Source organism: Fukomys damarensis, unplaced genomic scaffold, assembly GCF_012274545.1.
Source record: "Fukomys damarensis isolate Sample0158 unplaced genomic scaffold, DMR_v1.0_HiC HiC_scaffold_23, whole genome shotgun sequence".
NCBI classification, from domain to species: Eukaryota; Metazoa; Chordata; class Mammalia; order Rodentia; family Bathyergidae; genus Fukomys; species Fukomys damarensis.
Genome location: NW_022900935.1, coordinates 15,497,149 through 15,520,101, shown reverse-complemented (window position 1 = coordinate 15,520,101; position 22,953 = coordinate 15,497,149). Strand labels below are relative to the sequence as shown.

Sequence of the window (22,953 nt, the reverse complement as noted above, 5' to 3'; positions counted from 1 at the left end):
CTGTCAGGTAAAGCCCAGAAGGGTGGGATTTGGGGCTGGGAAGCTCCACATGTGGCTCTTGGGTTTCTGTAGGCTCTGCTTTCTCCATTGGACTCGGTGGGGCAGCACCAGTGGCCGTGGTAGTAATTGGTGCTACTGACTGAATGTTCACTGTGTACCAGAGGCTCCTCTGTGTGTATTTTCGTACCTTGTCAGTCTAATTTATGACAACCCTAGAAAGTGTGTGCTATCACTACTATAGATGAACTAGAGCCCTGAGAGCTATAATAATTTGCCCTAAGTAACACAGCTAGGAAGTGGTAGAGCTGGCCCTTAAAAAAAAAAACCTGAAAGCTGATATGTTGTCCTAGCAAATGTGATGTCTTAATGCTCTCAAAATACAGTCACTGCAGCCCTGTTGTATGCCAGGTACTATTTAGATGGTTAGGGTGCTAAGACACAAGCAATACTGTGCTGAGCTGAGTAAGGTACAGAGCAGCACAGAGGAGAGAATGAATGGCTAATGCTCTCTGGCCTCTGGGAGGACGGGCTAGTCTGAGTTGTATTAGTTCATAGGTGGTCAAGAGGAGGAAAGGCAATGCAAGGAGAGAAAAAGGACATGTAAAATAGTCTGGTGTGTTTGGATTTTTTTTTCCACAGTACTGGAGATTGAACCCAGAAAACACTGAGCTACACCTCCATCCCTTTTTAATTTTTATTTTGAAACAGAGTCTTGCTGTGTTGCTCAGACTGGCCTCAAATATGGAATCCACCCACCTCAGCCTCCTAAGTCCCTGGGATTATAGGTATGTGCCATTGCACCTAACTATATTTGTGTGTTTGGGCAGAGTAAGAAGATTGTGGTTTCTGGATCAGAAAGGGTTAGGAAAGAAGAGTAAGGATATGTCTGGAAAGGTCAACAGAGGCTAGATCAGTGAAGACCAATGACCCTAGGCTAGGGACAGAGTATATGCAGGACCAAATGCTAGAGTGGAAACAAAGCTGCCTGTAGACCCCAGTTTGGTGACACATAACTATAATCCCCCCCCATCCAGGCAGCTGAGGCAGGAGGATTGCAAGTTTGAGACCAGTTTGGGTAATTTAATGAGACCCTGTGTCAAAAAGCACTGGGAGTATAGCTTCATGGTATAGTGCTTGCCCAGCATGTGCCGTGTCCTGGGTTTTATTCCAGCACAGTGGGGTGGGAGCTGTTTAGAAGGTCAGCTGATGAAGAAGGTTCAGTGACTGCAAAGAGAGGAGATGCAGACAGTAGCCCGCATTTCCCAAGTTCTTACTGGCCACAGCATATACAGATGAACTCAGTGTTGGACAGGAGACAGATAACACTTTTTTTGGTACCTCCCACTGTGCTAATCACTGGAATAGTTACAAAGATAAGAAAGATTTGTCCCTTCCTTAGACAACAGGGAGAGATGGACACACCTTTCGAACAAATTAGGGTGTGAAGTGCTAAGGAAAACAAGTGTCCAAGACCCAGGAAGCAAAGAAGACAGGTGACCCTGATTGAAAAGACAGCCTTCTTTGAAGAACTGATAGTTAAATTGGGTCGTGAAAATAAATAGCCCTACATGGTCATGGAGAGAAAGATGGAAGAACAGGGTACAAAATAATCAAAAGTACAAAAGAAGATAGAAAATTTAGAAAAAAAGTGGTTCTGATAAGGACCAGCCTATGTGCCTGATTGAAATGTTTGGACATTACCCCAAAACAGGCAGTGGGAAGTTGCTAAGCAGAGGAGTGACCCTGTCAGGTCTCTGCTTTTAAGGAGGTTGGTGGGAGTGGTAGAGTCAGAACAGGAGACCTGTGAGGAGGCACACAAAAGAGAATGATGAAGTCTGACCTTGAGCAGTGGCACTAGGAAGGGAAATAGTCTTCCTTTTCCTACCTTTGAGTCAGAGCTTGCCTTTTGAGTTGTCTACTTTAATAGACTAAGCACATAACTAGAGTTGGCAAATTGTTGTGATAGAACCTGGCAACTAGATACCAGGTCCTTCATTCTGCTTTCAAAGGATACCTAGTTAGCTGGCATGGTGGCATATGCCTGTAATCCTATAATGTCAACACTCAGGAGGGTCATGAGTTGACCGTGGGGGTGGGTTGTTCTTGTAACCAGTAACTTAAAAACATTGCCTGGCTCTGTGTGTTGAGGTGGAGGACAGGAGGATTGGTATGTCACTATGAAAAAAGGAAGACCTAATAGCTACCAGCCATATAGTTATTGATTCAAAAGTCACATAAATACTGGGAGTCTCAATTTCCTCACCATTAAAAGGGATTATATCCCTTGCTCTGTAACTCACCTGTCCTGTTCATTTGTTTGTTTATTTAACACCCAAGTGTCAGGTATTATATCAGGTGCTGGAAATACAGTGGTCTTGCTGGCCTGAACTTGCAATCTTCCTGCCTCAGCCTCCAAAGTAGCTTGAATTACAGGCATGTCCCATTATACTTGGCTCTCTCAAGCCCATGGCCTTGCATAAAATAAATAATAAACTGTATACTCCAGCCTCTGTTTTCTCTATTTCTGATCTTCCAATGAGATTGCGATTTTAACTAGGGCTTTGGGTGGTAGACACAGTCAGAAAACCCGGATTTAGTCTTGACTTCTTCCTTTCCCTGTCTCATAGCCTTGAACACTTCCCCTCTCCAGATGATTCCTTATTCATAATTAGTTCAAGGTGTATAATTACTTTAATTATGAAAAAGTTTTGGAAGAAGGAGGCCACACTTTAAAGAAGAAATAGTAGCAGAAACAGCTGAGAGGGCCAGGGATTTAGCGCAGGGACCCAAGTTCGATCTCCGGTACCAAAAAAAAGAAAAGAAAAGAAAGAAACAGCTGAGAACTTGGCACGCTTAACTTTTTTTAGTACATATCCCTCCAGTTGCTTCTTTCCTATTCCATCTCTATTCTCCACCATTCGTGGTTGCGTTCTCTTTAAGTGCGTGCCTTTGGTATAATCTAATCTAGGTAAGAAGGGGAGGGGAGGAAGAACGCGTTTTAACCCGGGGTGGAATGTCCATTTCGGGCTGCCGTCCTGCAGATCCGCCATATTGTTTGCTGAAGCTACCGCTGAATCTGCTACGGCTGAAGCTGCCGCCGCTGCTGCAGCTACCGCGGCCAAGTCTGAAGCGAGCGGAGCCGCGATGGGTGAGTAGGGAAACCAGGCAATTGGGTAGTCGGGCTGAGGAAGTCTTGGGCATGGGGTCTGGCAAGATCCTGTCTGTGGTGTGAGGAAGATGTTTGAAGCCGCTTTAAGTAGATCTGAAGACAGAAACCAGGCCGGAGTGCCCCTCAGGCCAGTTTGGGGCTGGACTACGGCCTCTCCCCGAGCAATGGGAGGCTGGTTCCGGAGACACCTTGGAAAACCTCAGGCCAGAACCCACGATTTCGGAGGTGTAGAAATGGACCTGCCCTCCGCCCTGCGCCAAAACCAGGGCTGGGGGAATGGCTCTCCTGGCCGCAGGCCTGGGCGCCGCTGAAGGAGCCTTTCCCGGGGTTTCTGGCTGTCGCGCTTCCTGGCTAGGTTCACTGGCTCCTCTGAACTCAGGGAGTACTACCTGCGTCTCAGAGTAGCGTCCTTTGCTCAGGGAAAGCCAGGCAATCCGGCTTCGGACCGGTAATCAGGGTTAGCCAGGCCAATGGCAACCTCGTCCGCTGAAGGCCAGGAGAACTTCCCCGGTCGATGCGGAAACAGGGAGGATCGGTTGGGCTCCTAGAGACAGCCTTCCTAGTATTAGAAAACCAACTGTCAAGCCCTCTTGGACGCATATACGTAGGGGACTTCATGTTTCTGGGCCAACCTAGGTTCAGAGGAAAAAGAGAGACCTGTTGATCATTTTGTGTCTGGCAGGGCCTCTGCCCGGAAAATACGATTGCGACTATTTTGGATTTAGAAACAAAACCAGAAGTGTTAGATCCTCTGCCGCATTAAAGGCTTAAATTTGCTAAGTTCTGTGTGCAGGCATTGTTTTGACTGCCTTCCATGTCTTTGTTTTGCTTAATTTGTTCATCCTAAAGACATAGGTACTGCTGTTTTGCAAATGGGAAAAATGAAGTTTAGGTAAAGTAACTTACCCAAGGTCACACAGTTAGTGGCTAAACCAGGGTGAACACTCCAAAGCTGGTAGATTGTAACTGCTTCTGTTTATGGCCTGGCCCTCTAGTGGGTGGGCTAGGAGAAAGGGAAAGAAAGCTTTACAACAAAGTTGTAAAGGTGATTTTACTTTTGCGCACTCAATGAAATCTCTAGTCTGTATGAAACCCGAAAAATCCCAACTATTTTTTTCCTACTGTTATGTAATAATATTCTAATGGTATTCTAGAATTTTGTATGATTTCTGATTCTGATGAAACAAATTATTTCCTTGAGCTGCAAGGCATTTGAATCAGATCTGGTATTATAATCTGGTCCTCCACTTCCTGCCTCGCATCCACAGCAGTCACTTAACAGATGAAACTGCATATAGAAAGCATCTAGCACAGTCCACAATAAATGTTACTTTCCTTAATTTCTTATCCTTCCTTTCTTCCTCTCTAAAAAGAGGGAGAGTATTATCAAGATGTTTGGAGACTAAACAAATGACTCAATGTTTGGAGCTTAGTAAGGGCTCTAAATTTCAAAACCAAACCTTTTCCACCTCAGGTAATCTTAATCTTAGTTCCTTACCCATAAGCACTCTGGCTTCCAGAATCCTCTGGAAATGATAAGACCTCTTTTTAGTACCTACAGCTTTATGTATCAATGAAAACTTTTAGTGGGCTGGGAGTGTGTAGCTCAGTAATAGTTCCTGTCTATCATGTATAAGGCCCTGAGTTCAGTCTCCAGCATAGCCAAAAAGAAAAGTGAGAAAAAAACTTTAGCTTTTATATTTTTTGTTTTGTTGGTATCGGGACTCAAACTCAGGAACTTGCCCTTGCCAGGCAGCTGCGACACCACTGAGCTACATCCCCCTCCCTAGGTTTTATGTTATAGTAAGAGTTCGTATTAGTCTTTAGTTTCAGAGATATGAGTTCCCTCGAAAGGAAGAGGGGAAAGAACTGATTTTTGTTACACTCAGTGAAATAAAAAATATTAATTTTTTTTGATACAGAGGATCAAACTCAGGACCTTGCACTTGTGAGGCAGGTGGTAGAACCACTGAGCTAAATCCCCAGCCCCTAAATAAATTTTTACAGATTGAGAAGCTACATCAGAGAAGATAACATAGCTAATAAACAGCTAAACTAGGGGTGAGTTTTGTTTTCTTGCTTTGCTCCTCCGCATTGTGTTTTGAACTCATGACTTTCTGCACTGAGCTAGGCTCATATTTGCAATCTTCCTGCCTCAGCCTCCCAGAGTGTTGAAATTATAGGCCTGCACCACCACACCCAGCTGGAAGTAAGATTTTTATCCATTTGCTGCACATAAACCTCTAAACAATTTTAAGATATTAAGTAAAGTTAATACTTCACTGGTAGAATTCAAGATGAAGGTTGCTCAGTGGAGCAAAACTTGACCAAGGTTCTGTAGTCTAGAACAGTTGTGGTAAACCTGACACACATCCTGCAGCAAGTTGTATGTTGAAAGCTCTAAAAGGTTTGCCATCACTAGTCTAGAGCCAGGTAACTTCTCTCACCTTGTTTATCCAAGGTAGTTTTGGTTGTTCCATTTACAGTGACAAACAGGTTTTGAAATTAAGTGATTACCACCCTTTTGGGTGCTGGGGATACTACCCTCACCTCATTTCACTGCCTTTCAAGTGTATTCTTTCAGCTCTGGCCCTGTGTCCTGTACCAGTAATGGCGAACCTTTTAGCGCATTCAGTGATAACAAAGAGTGCACTATCATAGATTTGCCATCACTGTCCCATACTATACAGCCAGACTTCACACCCTTAACAGACCTGTGTAGTGATTTGCCATTAATAGCACTATATGGGTGATGCTTGTAGCTCTGGAAACTGTTTGTCTACTCTCCTTAGCAAAGACTTCAACTTCATGGATCTTGACAGAGATACTGCTTGTTTTATCACCCTTCCTAAATTTTGCTAGCTGGATAGATACTGTATCAGGCAGCCCTCCCTAATCCCAGGGGTTAGATCTTGTTTAACATAAACCCTAAACCAATCATTGTAATTCTATCTCCCTAGATGGTGATCTATACAGTTCTGGCTAATTAGTTGTGTGTTTTGTTTTGAGACAGGGTTTCACTATGTAGTTGAGACTGACCTGGAACTCACTGTGTAGCCCAGGCTGGTCTTGAACTCACAGCTCCTGCCTCAGCTTCCCGAGTGCTGGGATTACAGGTGTGAGCTACCACGCCCAGCTTGTTTGTTTGTTTTTTTGAGACAGGGTCTCACTGTGTAGTTGAGGCTGACCTGGAACTCACTAGGTAGCCCAGGCTGGTTTTGAACTTACAGTGATCCTCCTGCCTCAACCTCCCTAGTGCTGGGGTTACAGGCATGAGCCACAACTCCCAGTTTAATTGTGATGAGAAGCAAGGGGCAAGCACAAGTACCTGAGTTCCATTCCTGGTACCGAAAAAATAATTTGCTAGGATTTTTTTATTAATTTGTTTTGCCAGTTTGTATTTTAGCCCATGCTTCACCAAACTGAGGGCTTCAAAAAATGACAAGAAAGCTATAATAATAACCAGTGTTTATGTGCAACTTGCTAAATGCTAAGCATTCTTACATGTACATTACTCATTTAATTCTCAGTTTCTCGTGTTTTAGTTCAGGAAACTGAAACACAGAAAGATTCAGTAACTCAGGCAAGGTCATTTAGCACATTACAATTTTTCTGTCCACAGACTGATGTTAGTCCCATAAGATTATAATGGAATTGAGCTGGGTGTGGTGGCACATACCTATAATCCCAGCACTAGGGAGGCTGAGGCAAGAGGATCGCTGGGAATTCAAAGCCAGCCTGAACTGCATAGCGAGATGCTGTCTCAAGGACACAGAACAAAACAAAACAAAAAAGATTTATAATGGAGTTGAAAAATTCCAGTTGCCTAACGAACAAATAGCTGTAAAAACTTTTGTAGACTATGACAAACTCCTTTAAAAATTTGGAAAGAGATATTGTGGAGCATATTTATAATCCTATTACTTGGGAGGCTGAAGCAGGAGGATTGCAAGTTTAAAGCAAGCCTAGGCAATTTAGAACCTGTCTCAAAAATTTTTTAAACAGAGGAAGGCATAGAGATGTAGCTAAGTGCTAGGGCACCCTCAGGTTGGATTCTCAAAAACAGTTTGAAAATGTGGATCAAAACACCAAAAAAAAAATTTTTTTTTTGTACTGGGAATCTACAGAAGCTTTCACTTAGAGGAATATTCATAGTGTTATTTGCTTATAAGCCAATCTATAATAAAAAAATAAACCAAGCAAGCAAACCACCACAGTCATACTTACGTACTTATGAAAAGAATGACACCCTCAAGGGCTTGAGGCAGGTTCTTCAGGAGTTATTCCTAAAGAAAGCATTATAGATAACAGGGCCATGCATGTTACTTTCAATGGGGTAAACTGTGGAGGCAGAAGATAGAGATGTTGATGACCCTAGCCTGTATTGGTTTAGAATTTTTTTCTAAATTTGAAGTAAAGGGGATTGGCACAGGGCCTTGTGAATACTAGGCAAGTGCTCCACCATTGTGCTGCATACCCATCCCTAATATGTGTTTATGTCTTTGTTTGTTTGTGGTACCAGGATTGAACTCAGGATCTTGTACTTCCACAGCAGACAACAGCTCCACTGAGCTAAATCCCTGGCCCTTTGTATCTTAGTTTTTTGTTGTTGTTGGTTTTTTGTTTTGTTTTTTTTTTTGTACTGGGAATTGAACTCAGGACCTAGCGCTTGTGAAGCAGGCAGCTGAACCACTGAGCTAAATCCCCAGCCCTCTGTGTCTTAGTTCTTAACAAAAAGTTAAAAAGTGAAAAAGGAAATTCAAGGTAAAGAAAGAAAATATTTTCGTATAGCTATATGTGTTTTTGTTTTGTTACTACAAAAGAGCCAAAATGTTTTTTTAAATTAAAAGTTTATTCTTAAAGGAGGAGAGGTTTAATTTAGCTATAATTTCTTTTAATAAATTTTATCCCATCCACCCCGCAAGCCCCTCTCTTTGTACAAAAGCTTTGTTTTCATTTTTCCTTCTATTTTCACTTAATTTGGCTGTAATTAATATTTTAGTAATTAATATTTGGTAAAAAATATTACAGTAAACTGCAAAGTAAATTTATTATTGACGAAACAAAAAATTTTGCAGGGGGCGGAGACAGGGTCTTGATCTAATTCATTAGGCTGGCCTTGAATTTATATGGAACCTAAGCTGGCCTCATCACAGTGATCCTCCTGTTTCATCCTGCCCCAGCCTCTCAAATGCTAGGATTACAGGTGTGTGCCACCATGCCTGCTATCACACCCAATTTGAAATAGCTGACTTTGAAACTCTTATTTTGGAGATCATATAAGATAAAGCCATTTTTGGTTTGCTTTTGGCTGCAAGTAACAAAATCTCTGTAACGATAAATTCTTTTTCTTTTTTTTTTGTACCAGGGATTGAACTCAGGACCATGTGCTTGCACTTGCAAGGCAGGCAGTGGAACCACTGAGCTAAATCCCCAGCTCCCTGTAACTGATAAATTCTTTTGAACAGGAAGTAATTCAGCACATCTCTCTTAGTTTCCCTCCAGCATTATTCAGCCACCCCACAGTTTGTAACACTTACTTTGAGAGAGAAAGCAGTAAACCACTGAGTTTTTACAAGGATCAAATTTCCTTTCTTGGCCTGTTTCTCCTATATTTTTCTTAATGATGGCACCATTGGTGCAGACAATAGGGCAGAAAACCTTGTCCATCTTTGGGTCCTTACTTTTTTCTTGCCTTTCTATATTGGCAGTTGTTGGGCACTATATGCCCCGTCACTGTGGGGGTGGTCACCCCTAGAGTCCTTTATGTAGGTTTTCCCACAGTGCAGTCTCACAAAGAGTGCCATATTCTGTGGCTTTTGACCTTATAGTGTCTCAGGCTCCTTAAAGTGAATATGTGTTTTTTTTTTTTTTTTTGGTACTGGGGAATCGAACTGAGGACCTTGCGCTTGTGAGGCAGGCGTGGTGCCACTGAGCTAAATACCTGGCCCAAATAATACTATTTTTAAGTCAAGCAACGATTCAGTGAAATGCTGGGTGTCAGAAAACACTTTGTAATTCAGGCATGATTGAGCATGCCTGTAGTCCCAGAATTCTTAAGAGGCTGAGGCAGGAGAATCACAAATTCAATCCTAATGGGGCAATTTAGCAAGACCCTGTCTCCAAAGGGAAAAACAAACAAACAAACAAACACACACAAACCAAGGCCTAGAGATGTAGCTCAGTGCAGAGACCATGGGTTCAATCCCATGTACAAAATGTAAAATGTACATTGTACAAATGTTCAATGTTCATTGTTCAATGTCCTATGTACAAATGTTCAATCCCAGTACAAAACAAAACAAAACAAAAACCACTTTATAAATTGTAAATGTATTACTACTTCAAGACCATTGATACTAATCTCTTTTGTAGTATGCCCTATATTTACTGGTTCTGCTGGAAAAACTGTTTGGTTTTGTATTTACTTATTTATTTTTGATTTTTTGAGTCAGGGTCTTGCGATGGAGTGAGGGCCTTGAACTCACTATGTAGCCTAGCCTGACCTTGAACTCATGGTTGTCCTTCTGCCTCAGCCTCCTGATTGCTGGGATTACAGACATGGTGTGGATTTTAGGCTGAGTTTGTAGCTCACTGGTAGAGTGTTTGCTTAGCATGTGCAAGGACCTGGGTTTGAAAAGGGGGAGAGTCTCCGAATTTTAACAAAATGTGAATATTACTGAGCTTTGTGTTACAAGTTAGACTTTTTTTTTTTTTCTTTGCTTGCTCTCCTGGGGGTTGAACATAAGGAGGATTGAACCAGAGCCTTGCTCATTCTTAGCAAGAAGTCCATCACTGAGCTACATCCTCAACCCTTCGTTTTGTTTTGGTTTGGGTTTTTGAGACAGGGTCCGGGCTGGTCTTGAACTCACTATGTAGTCTAGACTAGCCTAAAACTCAGGTGATCCTCCTACCTGAGCCTCCACTGCTATACCCAGTGCTATACCCACTGTTTTGGTTGTTGTTGTTGTTGTTTTTGGTTTTTTTGTTTTGTTTTCTGGGTCTCACTATATAGTTGATTTGGGGTTTTTATTTGTTTTTGTTTGTTTGTTTGTTTTTGGAGGGTGTTGAGACAGGTTTCACTATGTAGTTCAGACTGCTCTGGAACTCACTGTGTAGCCCAGGCTGGTCTCAAACTCACTGCAATCCTCCTGCCTCAGCCTCCCAGTGCTGGGATTACAGGCGTGTGCCACCACGCCCGGCCTCCCTATGTAGTTGAGAATGACCTGGAATTCACCATGTAGCCCATGCTGGTCATAAACTCACAGTGATCCTCCTGCCTCAGCCTCCCGAGTGCTGGGATTATAGGCATGCGCCACCACGCCCAGCTCTTTTGTATTTTATTTTGAGACAGGTTCTCACTATGTTGCTGAGGCTGACCTTTTTTAGACATGTGCTACCACATCCAGCTATGAATACTTCTTAGTCTATATTTTACAAATTTCTGTGTATTTAAAGTAACAGTTTAATAGGATAAAGACAAACATTTTTTAAATATCTTAATGATAAGATCTTTAGACATTTAGTAGGTATTACATCATAATACATATTTGGAGAAAGGTTACAAAAATTCTAAATTCATATATTAAATAATGTAGATAATCTAAATTTTGGTTGATATAGTTCTTAGCTGATCATTATGTTATTTTGTTTTATTGTAATGTGTTAAGTACTGAGTTCTGGTTCTTGAGTTTAAAATTCAGAGGTATCAGCACTGATTTTCTTGTTCCTCTTGTGCTTGAATTATTAACATTATTTTCAGTCATTTTCTTCATAGGACTGTAAGTACCCATTCATTTTCTGAATGTTAATTTAAACCTTGATAACTTGTGAGCCCATCTAATTAGTTACATAGTCCATAGAATGCTGCAGTATGTTAAATATAAATGAACTAGTATCATCATGAGCTTGGGATAACTCCCAGTCTTTCTTCAAGCAAACTTGCCATCTGGCCAACAGTATTAATAGGGTAATAAGTGTATCAAACATTAGTAAGGCTTGTGTGTGTCTCCCTTTCTCAGAAGGGGCAGGTCAGAGTGCTGTACATGCATATGGTAAGGGGATTCAGCTCAGCCTAGAGTAATCAGGGAAAGTCTTTTAACTGGACCCAGTTCTTAGTAGGGGAGGGAGGGAGAATGAATAGTTTAGAAGAAAAGATCGATGGACCTGTTAGATTAGTAGCATATGGATTGATATTTGGGCTTTATCCTGAAGGTAGTGAAATGCTATTGGAGGGCTTTAATCTCAGAAGTCACATGACTTTCTTTTTCCTTGCTGTGTAGTCAAGGCTGGCCTTAAACTCACTGTGTTGCCCAGGTGGGCCTTGAACTCTTAATCCTCCTACCTTGACCTCCTGAGTGCTGGGGTTACAGCTCAGTTATGTATCACCATTCTCAGCTCCAAGCAGGAGATTCTCTTTAAATAGTGTATAGTCAAAAAAATAAAATAAAATAAAATAAACAGTGTATAGTCCTAGCAATACATGATGTTGGCAGCAACTGCGGTGGTAAATAGTACAGAATAAGAGAAGTTTGAATCAGGTCTTGATTATTGATATCATCTGGTGGTTGAAGCTGAGTAGGGTCAGGGATCAGGCATAACCCATGGGCCCTCCTTGCTTTGAGCAGCAGAATGGATAGTGATGCTGTTAACTGAGATGAGTTTAAATTTGGATATTTTGGTATGTCTCAAATCTCCAAGGGAAGGTGTCCAAAAAGCAGTTGAATGTAGACGTCTGGAACTCAAGAGTGAGGCTTGGAAGGGAATAAGGGGGGGTGAGGGATGGAGGAGGGAATAAGGGTGAGCAAGGAGAGATGGATAAATTAAATTATATGCTTTGAAACCCAGTGTTTTATAAATGTAATAGGCACTGGCAATAAAAATTGGGGGAAGACTGAGGCCTGGGAGTAGAAATAGAGATTTGAGCATCTCTATATTTATTTCTCTCAATATGGTAATTAAAACCATAGTCAGTGGTAGCACTTAGGAAAAATGTGTGTTGAGAGGGATAGGCTAAAGAGAGAGAATGGGCCTGGAGATGTAGTTCAGGGTTAGAGTATGTCCTTGCCCTGTGTGAGGCCCTGGGTTCAATCCCCAAAACCAAAAAATAAAAATAAAGGCAGAACCTCAAGATACATCAGCTGTAATGTATAGAAAGCAGGGAACCAGAATGCTAAATTAGAGGGGAAAAACAGAGCAATACCAGTAGTATCTTAAAAACCAAGGGAAAGGGAATAATTTAAGAAGGTTTTCAGGGTTGAATGCTGCCAAAAGGACAAGCCAAAATACAAAACAAAACTGAAAAGGTAGCCAGGCATGGTGGCATCCACCTGTGATCCCAGCACTTGGGAGGCTGAGGTAGGAGGATTGCTGCAAGTTCAAGGCCAGCCTGGGCTACATAGCAAGACCCATCTCAAACAAACAAACAAACAAACAAATCAAAAACTGAAAAGGTCTGTTGGATTTACTAATCAATGGCCTTTTCACACATTATGGGAGCAAAGGGAGTGAGCTAGGAAGTGAGAGCTGGGGATGGTGATGTGTATCTGTAATCCTAGTAATTTGGAAGGCTGAAGTAGGAAAATCACAAGTTTGGGTCCAGCCTAGGAAATTTAGCAACTTACTGACACCCTATTTTAAAAATAAAAGAAGGGATGGGGATGTAGCTCAATGTGAAGGCAGGCCATGGGCTCAGTCCTAGTTCCAGGAGGAAAAAACAAAAACAAAAGAACCAGAGAACTAAATACACAACTACCAGTAATTCCACTCCTAGTGAAAATGTATGTGCCTAAAAAGATTTGTACAAAAATGTACATAGCAGTGCTATCATAATAACCAAACCTGCAACCCAGACTGGGCAATTTAATAAGACCCTGTCTCAAAGGCTGGCAGGAGATTTAGCTCAGTGGTCCCGCCGCCTGCCTCCCAAGCACAAAGACCTGAGTTCAATCCCCGGTACCAAAAAATAAATAAATAAATAAAAACAAAATTAAAAAGGCTGAGGATGGGGTTCACTTCCCTGTACTGGGGGAGTGGGATGAGAGAAGAGAGACAACTGTTTTGAGAAATAGGTGTAAGGACAGAAGAAGCAAGTGATGAAGCTCTTGTAACATCCAGGCAAGAGTATTATGGAGACCTGAATTAGATACTGGCAGCAGGAATGGAGAAAAAGAGACAGAGTCCAAAAATAATTAGGAAATAAAGCCAGCCACTCTTAGTGTTCGGATATAAGAAAGGCAGGCATACATGAAATGGAGTTTCTGGGGGATCCCCCCCGCGCTGTTGTGTTTGTTTCTTTGTTTGCTGTGTAGTTCTGGCTGGTCTTGAACTCGTGGCAGTCCTCCTGTCTCAGCATTTGGGTGGGGTACTGGGAATCAAACTCAGTACCTTGCCCTTGCAAGGCAGTGCTGCTGAGGTAAACTTTTTAAAGCCCAGGCCTAGCTTTTTAAAATTTTTTATTTGTTGTTTTTTTCAGATGGAATCTTATTAGTTCTGTAATTCAGCCTGAATTTGAACTCACTATGTAGCCTGGGCTGCGAACCACCCCACCTTTTTTTTTTTCTTTCTTTTTTTCTTGCTATGCAGTTCAGGCTGGCCTTGAACTCATTATGTAAATCCAGATGGCGTGGGACTTGGGGCAATCCTCTTGCCTCAGCCTCTGGAGTGCTGGGATTACAGGCATATGCCACTACGCCAATCCAGGTTTTGGCTTTAAAAGCTGAAATATATTGTTATATATCTGTAATCCATTATTATATCAGTGTCTCTCCACTTTTTGGTATGTGTATTCAAGATCAAACCCAGGCAAGGCTTCTTATATGCTAGGGAAATACCACATTTCCCTGAAAATAAGACTTGGTCTTTTATTTATTTATTTCTATTGAGTTTATTGGTACTTTTTAGGTACTTTTTTTTCTTGCTATGCAGTTCAGGCTGGCCTTGAACTCATTATGTAAATCCAGATGGCGTGGGACTTGGGGCAATCCTCTTGCCTCAGCCTCTGGAGTGCTGGGATTACAGGCATATGCCACTACGCCAATCCAGGTTTTGGCTTTAAAAGCTGAAATATATTGTTATATATCTGTAATCCATTATTATATCAGTGTCTCTCCACTTTTTGGTATGTGTATTCAAGATCAAACCCAGGCAAGGCTTCTTATATGCTAGGGAAATACCACATTTCCCTGAAAATAAGACTTGGTCTTTTATTTATTTATTTCTATTGAGTTTATTGGTACTTTTTAGGTACCAGTAGTTACATTCATCATTGGGATCTTGTACCTTTACATGACAGATCTTGGTTCTCATTTTTTCCCCATACCCCTGCCCTTCCTTTGCCCTCTCCACCCTCCCCTATTTACAAAGACTTTGTTTCCAGTTTTTCCTTTTCACATATTTTTCTTTTCCCTTCTTTCCTTTCCCCTACCCTTCCCACTTCCCCTACACTGTTAGACCTTTTCTTCCTGTTTCACATTATCAGTTATACAATTTGGATCTTTCTTACACTTTTGGTTTTTCACACCAGAGATACTATTCAGTATTTACATTTGTATGTTATTTATTTCACTCAAGAGTATGGCCTAAATATGCATCCATTTTCTTATGAATGGCTCTAGTTTCTCATTCTTTATGACTGAGTAGTACTCCATTTTATAGAAAAAAACCACATCTTCTTTATTCCGTCTCCAATTGATAAGCAATTGGGCTGTTTCCAAGTCTTAGCTATTACACACTGCTGTTACAAACATGGGCGTGCATATATCGCTGTGGTATGATTCATTCAATTCTTTTTGGAAAGATATGACCCAGTAGAGGAATATCTGGGACAGATATTAATATTAACAGGTCTTTTATTAATTTTTGCTCCAAAAGATACAATAGGGTGGGCCACAGATTTGATTCAGTGGTTCCACCGCCTGCCTCGCAAGCACAAGGACCCAAGTTTGATCCCCGGTACAAAACAAAACAAAGATACAATAGGGCTTCTTTTCAGGGAATGCCTCATTTTTTCATGAACAATAATCTACATTTATTCCTGCACAAAAATCTACATTTATTCAAATATAGTCATGTCATCATCTTCTGGAACATCATCATAATTCTCCAAACCCTAAATCTGAGCCTGAATTTCTTACAACTTCAATTCCTTGTAGAACCATTATCCCCAGTCTCTCGTGTCCAGCAATAGAGCTGTCCTTAAGTGAGCATTTCTTGTCCATGTAGCCAGCTCATAGTGCATTGGCAACATAGCTGTCAGTAATTTTAGTATATGTGCTGCTGAAGCCAGCACAGCTGTCAGTGATTTTATCCTATGAATTCTTCATCCAAGTCACAATCTTTTTGTGGGTTAGACTTCACCAAGTTTCCATTAAATCAAATGTTAATTGAAGACCTAGGAGACAGAAGTGGCAACAAAAATGATGCCAGTTAAAAATGATGGTCCACACAAAAGCAATGAAAAATTGCAGGCATCAAAATTCAAAAAACATTTATTTTACATGAGTACATTATTAAGTGCATTTGTTACAATACAATATATTGAATTATGGAGATCCATATTAGACACAACCACATCTGTTCATTATCAAATGCACACATTATTCATGCATTGGGTCTGTAGTTGGATTGTTCATTCACCAATAAGTCTTGAGTACATCTGTTTACATAGGTGTTTACTTCTTGTCCAAAGGTACCCACTTGGGTATTTACAAATATTTAACTATGTATTGTCACTTATTTTAAATATTAATGTTAATATTTATATTTAATTGTATATTAATATTTTATAATTCATTACGTTCATTGTGTGTTGCAGTAGACATAAATGTGGCCATCTGGCTGATGATCTTAACTGGGGCTTATTTCTGGGGAAAGGCTTACCCCAGAGCTTCCTGCAAAATTCTAGGGCTTATTTTCTGGCTAGAGCTTATTTTGGGGAAAATGTAGTCATATATCTTCATATTTCTAAATACTTTCTTTTTCTTTTATATTTTGATTTTTTATCTTTCTGCTTTTTTTTTTTTTTTTTTTTTTTTTTTTTTTTTTTTTTTTTTTTTTTTTTTTTGTACTAGCAGTTGAACTCGGGTCCTTGTGCTTGTGAGGCAGGCAGGCAGCGGCACCACTGAGCTAAATCCCCATCCCCTTCTTTTATATTTTAATTTTTGAAATTGGTATATAAGCATGCTTATTTCTGGGGTTTAGAAAGATAATTATGTAATTCAATATATGTATGTAATATGTAATGATGAAATCAGAGTAGTTAGCACTTCTGTGTTCTTCAACAATCCTTTCTCAAGTTTATCCTTTCTGTGTGTCAGGAACAAGAAGCTTCATAATTTTCTGGTTACTTTGAAATATATCATAAATTGTTAGAGACTATAATTATGCTACTATGCGATAGAACATCAGACATAATTCCTCTTTTCTGGCTGCATTTTGGTACCTGATATCTAATCCCTCCATACTCTACCCTTTCAGTCTCTAGTGATTGCTGTTACATTCTCTTTTATGAGGGCAGTTTTTGGTTTTGTTTTGTTTTGTTTTTAAAGCTTCTGCAAATGAGTGAGAACATGCCTATTCACCTTTCTGTGCCTGGTTTATTTTACTTACGATATTCTTCTAATTCTATCAACATTGCCACAACTGATGGGATTTCAATCTTTTTTTAATGGTCAAATAATATTCTATTACCTGTATATCTCAATTTCTTTTCATCTTCTTTTTTATTTTTTATTTTATTTTTTTTTGGTTCTGGGGATCGAACTCAGGACCTTGCGCTTTCAAGGCAGGCGTAGTACCACTGAGCTAAATCCCTGGCTATATCTCACTTTCTTCGTCTATTCATCTGTTGGTGGGCACCTTGCTGTCTATTAGTGTAGAAATGTGCTGATCTCTTTGACATAATGACTTAATTTCCTTTGGATGTATATCCACTATTGGAATTGCTGGATCGTTGTATGAGTTATTTTTCTCTTGTTGCTGAGACAAAATACCTGACACTGAGAATTAAAGGGGGAAAGGTTTATTAGAGTTTTCAGTTCATAATTAGCTGGCTCCAAGGCTTGATGGATGGAAGACAGGTATGCAGAAGAGAGACAACAGGGCATGCACAAGATAGCAAAGGCAACAGCATCTTTCTGCCCCTTTTATCCCTTTTATTTTATTCAGATTTAGGGCTGGTAGCACTCACACCCTTAATCCCTGTGCCCTCAGGGATTAGCTCCACCATGAATCAGTAACACAGTATAGATTCAGCCACCTCCAAAATAGCCGGTGACCTCATGAGGCTTTGGGGGGGACATTTAGACACAAACCATAACAATCATATAGCAAGTTTCTCTTTTTTTCTTCTGACCAGCATTTGTTATTAGTATTATTAGTATTTTTAAAAATTTATTTTATTATTTTTGTTTTATTTTGTTTTTTGAGACAGTGTCTCACTATGTAGTTGAGACTGACCTGGAACTTAATATGTACCCCAGGTTGGTCTCAGACTCACAGCAGTCCTCCTGCCTCAGCCTCCCGAGTACTGGGATTACAGGTGTGCGCCATAACATCCTGCTCAGATCATTTTTGTGGAGGAGGGTGACTTGAGAAAGACCGTTGCTATGTAGTTCAGGTTGGCCTTGAACTCATTATGTAGCTAAAGTTGGCCTTAAACTTATGGCAGTTCTCTTGCCTCAGCTTCCCAAAGGCTGGGATTACAGGTGTGCGCCACCATGCCCAATTTATATTCATGTCAATTTTGACTGTGTGTATATGTGCAAGTGCACACACCCACAGTAATAAGGATTTAACCCAGGGCTTTCTCATTGAGCAATTTCCCCAACCGCTTTTTCACTTTTATTTTTGAGACATAGTCTTGCTAGGTTGCTAAATTGCTCAGGCTGGGCTCACACTTGAAATCCTCCTGCTTCAGTCTCTCTGAGTGCTAGAATTACATACGCATGTGTGCCGCTATAGCCAGCTCCTTTTTTCTTTTTCTTTTTCTCTTTCTCTTTTTTGCTTTGTTGCTGTACTTGGAATTGAACCAGGACCTCCACACTGAGCTACATCCCCATCCCTTTTTAAATTTTTTTTATCATTTATTTATTTAGATACTAGGAATCAAACTCAGGATCTTACACTTGCAAGGCAGGCAGAGCTCCACTGAGCTAAATCCCCTTTTACTTATTTTTTAATCTTGAGACAAGGCTGAGTTATACAAGCTGTACTTGAATTTGTGATTTCCTGTTCAGTCTCCTTAAATGCTGGGATTATACAGGTAGGTTTTTTGTTTTGTTTTTTTATTTGCAGTACTACTGATCTAGCCTAGGGGCTCTGCTTCTGAACTGCATTCCTCATTCACAGTTTTTGGGTTTTGTCTTGTTTTGAGGCAGGGCCTCACTAAATTTCTAAAATTCCCAGGATGTGTTAGAGCATGCTCTCCTCCTAGCAGAGCCTCCTAGAGTGCTGGGGTTGCAGATGTGTGCAAACATGTCTGGGGTGGGGAGGTTGTTTGTTTGTTTGTTTGTTTGTTTTTTCTGTACAGGGATTGAACTCAGGACCTTGCTCTTGGGAGGCAGGCGCTTGCCACTGAGCTAAATCCCCAGCCCAGGTTTTGGGAGTTTTTTGAGACAGGGTTTCACTATGTAGTCTAGGCTGGCCTTGAATTTGCACTCCTGCCTTATCCTCCGGAGTGCTGAGATTATAAGCAAATTCCACCATCCCTGTTTGTGGTATGTTTTTTTGTTTGGTTGGTTTTTGTTTTGTTTTGTTGGAGACAAGGCTTCAATATGCAGTTCATCCTGGCCTTCAACTTATTAAGTAGCCCACACTGGCCTTGAACTCATGATGATCCTCCTGCCTCAGCCTCCAAAATACTGAGATTACAGATGTCTATCACCATAACCAGCATTCAGTATGTTTTCAAGTCAAATGCTCCCAGCAACATCAAACCCAGCCTGGGTTTAGGCCCCATTGCTTGCGGGGAGGGAGGGTCAGTTGCTGACCTGCCTCTAGCTTTGTTCTTTTTGTTTATGGTTGCTTTGGCTGTTTTTGATCTTGTGTGATTCTTTTTGAATTTTAGGCCTTTTTTAAAAAAATGTCTGTGAAGGGTATCATGATTGCTTTGTTTTGTTGGGTTTTGGTTTTGGTTTTTGTGTATGTGTGTGTGCTAACAGGGATAGAACTTGGGACCTTGGGCTTACAAAGCAGGCAGCGGCATCACTGAGCTAGATCCCCAGCCCACCATCTTGATTTCTTTGTCAGCAGTTTCGTTATTGGCATATAAAAACACTACTGTTAGTTTAGTGTGGTGGCATACACCTATAATTCCAGCACTCTGGGAGGCTGAGACAGGAGGATCGCAAGTTTGAGCCCAGCCTAAGCAATTTAGCAAGACCCTGTCTGAAAATAAAAAAGTGGGCCAGGGATTTATTTAGCTCAGTGGTGCAGCTGCCTGCTTCACAAGTGCAAGGTCCCCAGTTCAATCCCCAGTATCAAAAAAAACCCAAAACTAATGAAAATAAAAAAAGTGCTAGAACTGTAGCTCCTTGGTGTAGAGGCCCTGAGTTCAATTCCCAGTACTTGGAAGATGGTGAGCTTCTATTTTCTGTGTCCTGCAAATCTGTGGAATTCATTTATCAGTTCTAACAGTATTTTGGGTACAATAAATATTTTTCTGTATATAAAATCACTTTATCTACAAAGAGGGATAATTTGGCTTCCTCCTTTCCAATTTGGATGACCTGTATTTCTTTCTCTTGCCTAATTGTTCTTACTAAACTTCCATCATTATATTGAATAAAACTGGTGAAAGTGGACCTGTGTACTTATTTCATATTTTAAGAGAAAACATTCTCAGCTTTTCCTCATTCAATATAATGTTGGCCATAGGTTTGTCATATATAGCCATTATTTTGTTAAACTATATCCCTTCTATACCTAATTTATCATGAAGGTATGTTGAAGCTTATCAAGTGCCTTTTCACCCTCTATTAAGACAATCATAAAGCTTTTGTCCTTTATTCTGTTGATGGGATATATTACATTAGTTTGCATTTGATGAATCCTTGCTTCCCTGGGATAAATTCCACTTGATCATGATGTATACTTTTCTTGTGCTGTTGAATTTGATTTGCTGGTATTTTGAGAATTTTTACTTCTGTGTTCATCAGAAATACTGGTCTGTAGTTTTCTTTTTATATATATGTATCTTTTGGTTTTGATGTCAGGGTAGTGCTAACCTTGTAAAAGGAATTGGAAAGGTTTTCAGTTCTTCAGAAGTGTAGTTTGAGAGGAATTGGTGCTAGTTCTTTAAAGGTCTGCTAAAATTCAGCAGTAAAAAAGTCCTGGACTTTTCAATGTTGAAAGATTTTTTTTTTTAATTTCTGATCCAATCATGTTTTTTTTTGTTTTTGTTTTTGTTTTTGTTTTTGGTTTTTTTTTGGTACCAGGGATCGAACTCAGGACCTTGTGCCTGAGAGGCAGGCAGCAGAACCACTGAGCTAAATCCCTAACTCAGTCTTGTTTCTTACTGATCTGTTCATGTTTTCTTTCTCCTCATTGATCGGTTTTGGTAGGTTATATGTGTCTAGAAATTTATCACTTCTAAATTTTCCAAGTTGGTGGCATATGGTCATTTATACTATCTTTAATGATCTTCTCTGTTTTTTTGTGATATCAGTTGTAAATGTCTCTTTCATCTCTTATTTTGAGTTTTCTTTTTTGTTAGTCTAGCTCAAGGTATGTCTATTTTCCTTATTTTTTTCAAATAACCAAAAAATTCTGTTTCCTCAGTCTTTTTTGGGAGTTTATGTGTCATTTACTTTTGCCGCGATCTTTGTTATTTCTTTTAATTGGGGTTTTGGTTTGTTCTTACTTTTTTTTTTTTGGTGTTTTGAGACGGGGTCTCACTATGTAGTTGAGGCTGACCTGGAACTCACTATGTAGCCCAGGCTGGTCTTGAACTCACAGTGATCTTTCTGCTCAGCCTCCCAAGTGCTGGGATTACAGGTGTGCGCCACCACGCCCAGATGTTCTTACTTTCATAGATCTTTGAGGTACATGATTAGGGTATTGATTTATTCATTTATTTTTGAGACAGGGTCTCATTATGCAGTTCAGGCTGACCTTGAACTCACAGCAATTTTCCTGCCTCAGGCTCCCAAATCCTGTGCTTACATGTATGCATCACCACCAAATCTTTTGCTTTTTTTCAGGGTTTTTTGGTTAGTTTGTTTGTACCGGGAATCAAACTCAGGACCTTGCACTTGGGAGGCAGCTTGGGAGGCAGGCTGTGTCAACACTGAGCTCAATTCCTGGACCCCCCTTTAAATTTCTTTAGATACCCATTGGATTAGAAGCATTTATTCTATTTCCATGTAATTTCTGTTTTTATCCAATACAGTTATTTTAAAAGACTTGTCTTCAAGTTTAGAAATCCGTGGTCTAATTGTTGTTAAAGTTCTCAAATGTGTGTTTTGTTTTGTTTTCCAGTACTGGGAATCTAACTCTTGCCAGGCAGGTGCAGCACCACTGAGCTACATCCCTGGCCCTCAAATGTGTTTTTTTATTTCATTGATTGTATTCTACAATATACTATCTTTTCATTAAATTTCTCACTGAGATTATGAATTTATTTCCTCATTTCATTGAATTGTCTATTTGTATTCTCTTGCATCTCCTGAATTTCCTTAAAATCATTTTGAATTCCTTTTCAGATGTTTCATGGAGTTCTTTTATATTAGGTTCTGTTTCTGGAGAATAATTTCCCTTGGTGTCTTAGTTTCCTGCTTTTTCATGGTGCTTGTATCTCTATGTGATGTCTACACATCTAGTGGAGCACTCACTGTTCCTGTTCTATGCAGTCACTTTCAGAAATAAAACTTTTCATTTACATGGGATATAGGGTATCATTTGGGTAGGTACTTTGGCTTTGATTCTGATTAATCACAGGAGCATAGCCTCCCATGTGATTTCTTCAGCTGTAATCAACATTAGCAGTGTCTAGGAATGCCCTGTGGTCCAGTGAACATGGACTTCCACAGAACCCAGGAAGGGAGGTAGTAATGGCAGCAGCAGTAGCCACAAAACCTAGAGTATGTGCCACAGAGGACTATATGCCATGGGAGTGCATGTCATCTAGGCTCTTCCAGAGAGCACTGATGGAACTAGGACTTCTGCACGTGGTATCTGCAATCCCAGTGTCTCAGATTTTAAAGGGTCTGTCTTCAGGCCCTGCAAGTTGAGCACCTCTGTTTTTAAGGTTCTGGCAGTGGCTTCTGAGATGCTGGAGTCCCAAATTGGAGAGGGGCTTGTCCTCAGTCCCTACAAGGAAAGCTCCAGTGGTGGTGGGTAGGGTGTTTGTCTGAGTGGCATCTATGATGCCAGTTTTGGGCCAGATAGACTCTATAATGATTCCATTCTCAAGATGGTATACTGTGGCAGGTTTGGCTTAAGATAAGGTAGAAAATGCTAGTTTCTGTTCTGGAGCAAAGCAATCATTTGTGATCCCAGGTAGCTACCAACTGGGTTTGAATCCTGTGAGGATATGGAGTTCTCTTGTTAGAACTAATGCACTGCCCCAATGATGATGGTTGCTCTGGGACTCCCCTGCTATACCCTACCACCATCACCCTTCTGTTCTCCCACAATGTTGTCCACTTACTCACCCCAGCTGAGGACCTTGAGCCATAGTTGCAGTGAGTGACTGTTCCTCTTTCTGTGCTGCCATCTCTGGTCACCATGCTGTTTAGGTTCTCACCACTCCCTTGCTGAATTCCATGTTCTTCCTCAGTTACTCC

The 22,953-nt window shown here is 40.6% G+C and overlaps 1 protein-coding gene across 1 annotated transcript in view; it reads left to right on the top strand.

Moving 5' to 3' along the window:
* Positions 1 to 3,041: 3,041 nt before the first annotated feature.
* Positions 3,042 to 22,953, top strand: part of Kpna6 (karyopherin subunit alpha 6) — a 57,625-nt gene continuing 37,713 nt past the window's right edge. Inside the window, exon 1 of the mRNA XM_033767446.1 lies at positions 3,042 to 3,148. Coding sequence (XP_033623337.1) covers positions 3,145 to 3,148 — 4 coding nt within the window. The 5' untranslated portion in view covers positions 3,042 to 3,144. The remainder of the gene's footprint in view (positions 3,149 to 22,953) is intronic.